This window comes from Ruditapes philippinarum, unplaced genomic scaffold (genome assembly GCF_026571515.1).
Source record: "Ruditapes philippinarum isolate M1 unplaced genomic scaffold, ASM2657151v2 ctg170_1_1_1_1, whole genome shotgun sequence".
NCBI classification, from domain to species: Eukaryota; Metazoa; Mollusca; class Bivalvia; order Venerida; family Veneridae; genus Ruditapes; species Ruditapes philippinarum.
The window spans coordinates 274,095-282,376 of NW_026858297.1; the positions used below are offsets into that span (position 1 = coordinate 274,095).

Here is an 8,282-nt window from a genome sequence, read left to right on the forward strand (position 1 = left end):
CTTTGCCAGAATTTAAAAACGAACAAAACAACTTCATTATCACAATTAACAATTATTTTCTTACCCTTGAATTCAGAGACCACAGTCTTAGGGCCAGAATAATACAAGTAACTCGAGAACAGCTATTGAGTAATTTTGACCTAGTATGTTATCAGGGAAATTTGAGTGAAAATACTTCCCTTTGAAAAAACCACCACAAGCCTGTAAGACAGGAATCGTCGAAAAATTGCATCAGGTCTTGAACCAATTTTCATATAACAAATAGACACTCCAATTATATTTTTGTAACAATTTATGCCACCATAAAATCTTTTTACTTCTGATGGAATTATAACATAAACATTGAAGGAAGATAATTATACAATTCTTTAAGACAATTTATGAGTCTACTTATAAAATTGGCTTGACCGCCACACAAGAAGCCACAAAATTTAATTTACCAATAAGAGACTGTAATTTTCTTTAGCGTTGCCCTCTGTTTTAATTAACAATACTTAATTAAATTTTTGATTTCAATTAAATCGCTCCGGTGTTACTTCCTTGTCATAGAATTGATTAATAGAACACCCAAAAGTCATACTTCTGAAGGTGAATGCTTTAATTCACAGATTCAATAAAACCAATTTACTAAGAAATTTGTCCTAAACAATCATATGAAAAAGGAGGCATTATTTTTTGTTTCAGCCCCTGCTAATCATCAAGATAATTGAGAATCACAAAAAACCTATCTTAATACATAATAAAGGCCTATTGGCAGTTCGAACCCTTTGACATATCTTGAAGCAAGCTGACCTAAGCCCCCATGCTTAAAACATGTGTCACAAAAAATATGTTTTTCCAACAAAAAAGCCACCAAGATTATAGTTGCTAGGACAAAATTACGATTTGCTCTGTAAAGCTTTTCTCAAATCCTTGTTAACAAAAGACAACCTTGACTTTTGATTTTATTCAAATGAACAAAAATCATCAATCGAGGAAAAACTAAATAACACGTTCACTTCCAATAACAATCTTTATTAATAAAGATCATTTCAGCCTGACCTGTGGGCCTACTAATCTAAAGATCCTTTTCTTCAGTATCCTTTTTTGGAACTGAATTCAATGGAGAAATTTTACGTCAGAAGTAAAGGGATTTCTTAAAAGGGCCTATAATACATGAATCAGCAACTTTCTTACCAATATTATCTATATCATTTGGATAATCATTACGCCAGAAGATTTTTGTACTTCCAAGAACCAAATGATCAAAATGGAAAACCTGTATCAATAAAACCAATCGCAAAACATATTTCAAAAGATCACAAACTAACAATCCTATAATCCGTACCTAACAATACTTCTCATAAATTCAGTATGAAATTTTAATCATTAACCTGAATTTAAACCTTCATATTTATAAAGACCGATTGGCGGTACCTTCTCAATGAATAAAAACTTTATCATAAATAAACATCAAATCATTTTTAGTGACATTACAAATAGTTACATTAAACTGAATGTTTTTACAATAGTATTTTCAAATACTGGCTGAATCAAGCAATATTATTACCTCGTTGTTTTAGAACAAAATTTTTGGAAAAATAGAATTCTACAACATTTTCATTAATTGTCAATTTTTTTTATAGATGATGCATATCTAATCCAACAAGTCAATTGGTGGAATCGGGCATGAAACTTGAAACATTCGGGAATTCCAACTTGACCTTACTTTTATCCAAAAGATGCACAGAATGGTTGAGATAAATCTTGCAAATGCCTTACAACATTTGTAATATGAGGCGCCTTTTTGCTGACATTTATTTCTTTGAAATTGACTACAGAACCAAACTCTTCTGTAGTAACACTAAGTATCTTGATCTACTTTTTCAGTCTTATGACGAACAATTCATGTGTTTTTTGTTACATTACTCACATGACTAGATAAAATTGCCGATCACATATTGATACGAACTTCCCATTTAAGATGGCTAGTTCAATCTCTCTTAAACATCTGCGTACATAATTCTTAACAACTTACAAAAGTCATAGGAAGAACAACAGATACAAAGTTCCTTTACTACTCAAGTCTAGCCTACGTTCAGAAAGCTTGCATAGACGGGGATGAAATATTTCTAATTCCCCTGCAACAAAACAAATTCCATTCTAATTTGTCAAATGTAATTGAGCCTAGTGACATATTCAAATCTTAGACTGGATTGAGGATATTTGTTGTTACTGACTATTTATCCCCAGCCTTAGCCAAAATACCACAGCTAATTTATTCTTCGAATAATGAAAAGTATCAACATCGATCTTCTGATGAACTTAAACAATTAGACACCTTTTTTTCTTCATATTCTTTTGATACTTAGTTCAAACTTTCATCACTGCAAGTGTCTGAACCTGAATGAGAAAAAATATCCAAACCAATTGTTACTAATTCGACTTTGCTTTCCTCGTAGATCTGTGTTTTTCTCAAGTCATAAGCGTAAATGCTCAATAATCTACATTTTTACTTTGAATCATCATAACGGTTTTTTTTACCTAGAAAATACAAATTGGGATACTCGTACGATCTCACCTCTTAATTTTTAACATCCTGTGTTTCTTTCTGTTCAATTTGGTTTTTCTCAATAACGTCTGCTTCGGATAACTTGTTCCTTAAGAACCCGTTCTTCTTGTTGTAAGGCGTCAGCTCCTTTCTTCATCGAATGATACCAGAATCAGTCTGACGACTTCTTACTTTCAATCTGTATCCCCAAGAAAATTCATCATCCTCGTGAAAAGCTGACATTTTAGCGGAAGGCGGAAGTTGGCAATTCAGGTCGCTTGCGTAGTTTCCGTCGGAAAAACAATTTAATATCTTCCATGTGTTCCTCGTGTCCGAAAGGATTTCCTGGTCTCATGCTCGAATGCCGTCATTTAACATTATTATGAGTCCATCTCTTTTACCCTCTTAAATGAGAGGTAATGAGTTTGTTTTTTTTTCCAGTTCCTTGCCGCCATGTTATTGTCCAAAATACAAACAGCTTACTGCGGACGAAAAGTAACCGAAATACAACAGCTTACGGCACCGAAGTACGAATAAAGTTTATTCGTATTCAACCGAATATAATTTACTGAATAACGAAAACTCCTCTTGTATGTGCACTACATACAATGCCTGATGAACAAAACACTCAGTCCATAAAACTCAAGATAAAATAGCCAATCATATGTGGAACAGATCGTAAAATAACTTTCAATAATTGTGTGTAAAAAATAGAGATTATCTCAAACATAGTGTATCTTGCTTGTCAACGAATACCGAATGAACCAAAAAGGCAGAAGCGGCAAGCGGAGAAAAAGGTTTACCGCCAAAGAATATAGGCGACCAATAGAAAGTTGTTTACTGCCTACGTAATGGCAATAAAATTACAAATCCACCAGATGAAAAGAGTTTTTTAAATAAGGTCAAATGTCATATTCAACCTATAATTAGAGTTATGTTAGTTCAAGAATAAACAAATTTATTATTTTAAAAATTCAAGGATGTAAAGAGATTAAAGCATATTTTGAACCTTTGTTACACCTGTGTAGTTTTGAAACTTTATTTGTGTTAACACTGTTTATTTTGTACATCATTTATTTGTACACTTTATTTTGTACTCCTTTATCTTGTTCACATTTTATTATGCTGCCCGAAATTAGTCCGCTCGCCTGTTGTCTTCTGTCTCGTCCTCGTTCCGTAACATCCGTGCCGTACCCGTCGCTTTTCTTGTCCGGGACATAACTTTGAAAGAACAAGAAGTATCAACATGAAACTTTGTAGGTAGATAGATCTCAGTGAGAAGGACTGGTGTGCAGTGCACAAGAACCGTAACTCAGCCTTGCTTAATTTTTTAATTTTCCCCCTTTTGTTTATTTTACACTTTGAACTTTGTCCGGGACATAACTCTAAAACTATAAGAGGTATCAACATGATACTTTGTTAGGGAGATAGATCTCATTGGTAGGTGTGGCAGTGTACAAGAACAGTACACTGCCTTGCCTAATTTTTAATTTATCCGCCCCTTTTGTATACTTTTTAACACTTTGAACTTTGTCCCGGACATAACTATAACACTATAATGTTGGTATCAACATGAAAACTTTGTAAGTAGAATAGATCTTCATTAAGTAGGTTTGCCAGTGCGACAAGAACTGTAACAGCTGTCATTGCCCTAACTTTGGAGTTTATTGCCTTGTTCAATTTGACACTTGAACAACTTTGGGTCCAGGACATTACTTAAAATTATAAGAGATATCAACCAGAAACTTTGTAGATAGATAGGTCCTCATTGGGTAGAAGTGCAGTGCTTAAGAATCATTACTCTGCCTTGACTTATGACTTCAATGCTTAAAGAACCTAAACAAAGCCTGGTCTAATTTTGGGTTATTCCCTTTGTTCTTTTTATACACTTTGAATTTTACGCGGACATTACTCTGAACTATACAGAGATAATCATCAGGAAACTTTATAGATAGATAGATCTCATTGAATAGAAGTGCAGTGCAAAAAAAACATAACTCCGCCTTGCCTTATTTTGGAGTTTTTGCCCTTTGTTCATTTTTTTATACTTTCCTGTGTCCAGAACCTTCTCGGGGAGCATCACCCGGTTCAACCGGTTCTTGTTTAAAACATTTTTATTTTGTAATCCTTTATTTTGTACACCTTTATTCTGTACACTTTTACCTCGTACAGTCACTTTTATAGTCTTGTCTGCTTTCATTTTGTCCACTTTTATTTTGTCCTTTTTTTTACCCTTTTATTTTTGTTCACTTTTATTTTGTACCCTATTATTAATATGTCTATACAATCTCTTGAATTGCTGTGGTATTTCTAAACCTTTTCTGATTATTAGACCAGTAATGTTATTTAACTTTTATTTGGTGTCCTCAGCTATCCTTCAAGTGACATGTGGTTTCTATCTTTAAAGGTATTTTGTATGTACATTTAAATTGTTGCAGTGCTTGAAACGTTAACACACAGATCACATATTTCGATCAAATAAAAAAGAAAAAAAATATTTTGGTACAATGGTAGTATTTATTGTTGTTGTATAACAATAAACCAGTCTATTGTTACACCACTAGGAATAAATCATCATTTATATCAGTATAATAATGAATATTTCAGACAAGTGCCAACCAGGAAAATATTTTGTGGTAGAGAAAATAATAAGATAGTTTGGTAGACGCATGCCAGATAGGTAGATATTAGTGATGTGGAAATGTGACACACTTTACTTGTAAATGTCCTGATGAATTAAACAAACCCAAGTCTTTGCACCTAAGTCAGCTGGAATGTGTATTTGTAAGTTGATTATAAAAACCACAATAACAGTTAATTTTAAATCAGCATTTATGTTATATCTTGAATCTGTGTTGTATATTAAAATCATTGAAGGAATTTCTTTTTGTTTGGTAGTTCAGCACATGTGCTGAAATAATACAAAGTGTGGCATGAATAACCCTAAACCACCACCATTAAAGCCAGAAAGTTGTTATAGTTCACAAAGTCAGCATAACTTAAAACACCATTGACAAATTTCATATTCTAATACATAAATCAGGGGTAATGTGAGAAAGGTCATTAAAGCCGTCCGGCAATAGGTAGAGCGTTAGACTGTGAATCGGGCGACCCAGGTTCGATTCCTGAAAGGGGCAAGTCACTTATGTTGTGATTGATCATGAAATCATTTCTACGGTCATTCGCACTGTACCTCTGCTCTGGCATGTGCAGAAGTTTCAGTTCCTTGCGAAAGTGATGGCAACTAGTACAGGTAAACTGCTTGACAGCCTGTCCAGGAACGATGCGTTGATTGACCTATGCTCTGGTGAATTTAATATGGCTTTCTGTTATGATCCGGTGTGAAAACTACCAACACCACCACCACCATAAAGGTCATTATGCTTTGAAGTTTACTATGAAGAACAAAAGGTGTGATACAATGATAGCAGCAGTGTGCAGTTATATGTGCCATCTATAACACTTTAAAAAAAACTAGATAGTAATTGTAAAAACATTAGGAAAGTGCAATATTTAATTGTTTTAGTGATGAATGATTTGATGTAATGTTAATAATAAGAATATTTTAACCTGATAATTGTTGATATTTTCAGTTGACTGCCAGGCTGGTGCTGGTTACAGAACCAATCTTGCCACTTGTTCTAGCTGTCCTAAAGGTCAATACAACAGAAAAGAGGGGCGGAATTCAAACACTTGTAAATTATGTCCAGCTGGTACTACCAATTACCAGAGTGGATCAACATCTTGTGCTTTTAACAGTATGAAGTTTTTGTTATTGTTTTTTTCGTTTCATTAGAATATTATATATAAATTAAATGTTTTGTAGAAATACCCAAGTTTCATTATGATTCAATATCTTTAATAAAGAAATTTCAATTAAATTTCAAATAATTGATAATTAGATGAAAACAAAATCTTAACACTCTATTTACACCAATAACAATATGATATTAAGAGGCTTATTTCTACAATCTCTATATTTCTGTTTACAAGTACAAAACTTTCAATATAAAGAGAAATTGATGAAAAATATGTTTAAAATGCAGTTTATCTTTTTTTAAAAGAGAACAACATTATTTTTGTGGAAATTTACTTGCAAGTATTGGTTATTCATTTATTTTATTGGACTTATTGTTTAAAATGATATTTTTGATAATTTACAGTATCCCCGATCCCTGACAACCATATTAATTTGAGATTTGTTGGTAAGGTTGAGGTAGCTATAAATGAGTGTACTGATACTGACAGCATCAATGGAATAACAAACCAAGTTGAACAAACTGCACGAAAAGTGTTCCAAGATCGGACAAATGCACTTTACAATAGCGAACAAAGATTCTGTCATGGCGATAGCTGTGATAATCTTGATGCTTCTCAAAATCCAACATGTGAAGTAATAACTAGACTAAAGAGAGCTATAACCCACAGACTTACAATATCTTTTGTATTTTACAATATCAGGTTTGTAATTCTGTTTCAGAAATATTTGAGAACATATCATTGTTTTTAGTTCAAAGTTTAGGAGGAGCAGTCCTGCTCATTTGACATCAAACATTTTGTACCATTCAACCTTGTCACTGACCACATTTAAGTATTCACTATTGCTTTCAGGCTTTGAATGTATAAATTTGGAATACTTTAAAATGTTTTGCTGTCAATCTTTGAACACATAGCTCTGTCAGTGGTTTTGTTATTATTATGTGTTGAAACATCTAGGAAAACCAATTTTACTTTTTGAAATGGCTTTTCAATGGTTTTCTAAATAAACAAACAAATCCTTTAAATTTTTGATAACTTTTGTAATTTTCCCCGACAATTGGATATTCTGAGTATAGGATTATCCAGTGCTGATTGTTTATGTTCTGAAATGCAAAGTTTAGACTCGCATGATTGTAAAAAAATAACTGTGAAAAATCTTAGCAAATTGAATAATTACATTTATGGAAGCTTATTCAATGCTGTGGTTCTTTTACAATAGAAATAAATGTATAAGTTTTAATGTTTAACAATATGAGCTGCGTCATGACAAAACCAACATAATGGGTTGCGACCAGCCTGGACCAGACCAGCCGCGCAGTCTGATCAGGACCATGCTGTTCGCTTACAAAACTATTACAAGTAGAGAAACTGATAGCGAACAGCATGGACCTGATCAGACTGCGCGAAATACCATAAATTTCAGTGGGGGCACTCGTGTCCTTTGGACCAGTTCAGTTTAAATAAAGATACTAGAACTTGCAGTTAAATATTTATATGATTTTCATTATTATTCAGTGAATTATAACAGATACCCGGATAACAAGCTAATATTTGCTGTTGAAGTTATCATCAGATTTTAAGGTTGTGTTGCACAGAATTACTGACCAAGTAAGGTTTGTATAAATAATTTTTGATTTTATGATTAAAAATTAGTCAAGATCTTATTAAGCCTACTAGGGTCTTGCTGGATGTTTTAATTGTGTCCCCAGCAAAAAAAAAAATACAAAAAAAACAAAAACTTTAATAAAAAAAAATACATACAAATACATTTTTCATGTCATTGGTAAAAATATGAGAGCATTTAAAATGAAAATAAAGAAAAAATACCGTTCTGTATAATAAAATTGGGATAGCTGGATACGTTATATTGGACATAATTCAAGGAAAAATATATAAAATGAACTTACAAGCAAAACAGGAACTAAATGAAACAGAACATACACTGGAAAAGATCAGATGCACATAGAGGTAGCTCACTTTTCTTTACTTATCG

General features: G+C 32.7%; 2 protein-coding genes across 2 annotated transcripts in view; both read left to right on the forward strand.

Moving 5' to 3' along the window:
• Positions 1–5,187, forward strand: part of LOC132752704 (uncharacterized) — a 136,171-nt gene extending 130,984 nt beyond the window's left edge. The window contains exon 55 of the mRNA XM_060743068.1: positions 5,138–5,187. Within this exon, the coding sequence (XP_060599051.1) occupies positions 5,138–5,187 (50 nt within the window). The remainder of the gene's footprint in view (positions 1–5,137) is intronic.
• Positions 5,188–5,279: 92 nt separating this feature from the next.
• LOC132752705 (uncharacterized) lies at positions 5,280–7,040 on the forward strand. The gene is made up of 3 exons (XM_060743069.1): positions 5,280–5,314; positions 6,124–6,288; positions 6,694–7,040. Exons 1-3 carry the CDS (start codon positions 5,305–5,307, stop codon positions 7,038–7,040), a joined length of 522 nt encoding a protein of 173 aa, XP_060599052.1. The 5' UTR covers positions 5,280–5,304.
• The last annotated feature ends 1,242 nt before the right edge of the window (positions 7,041–8,282 follow it).

What these genes read in the sequence shown, in the direction of transcription:
- LOC132752705 (XM_060743069.1), top strand. An exon ending in AACATCTTGTGCTTTTAACA is followed by an intron (nt 6,289 to 6,693) that starts GTATGAAGTTTT and finishes GATAATTTACAG; the next exon opens with TATCCCCGATCCCTGACAAC.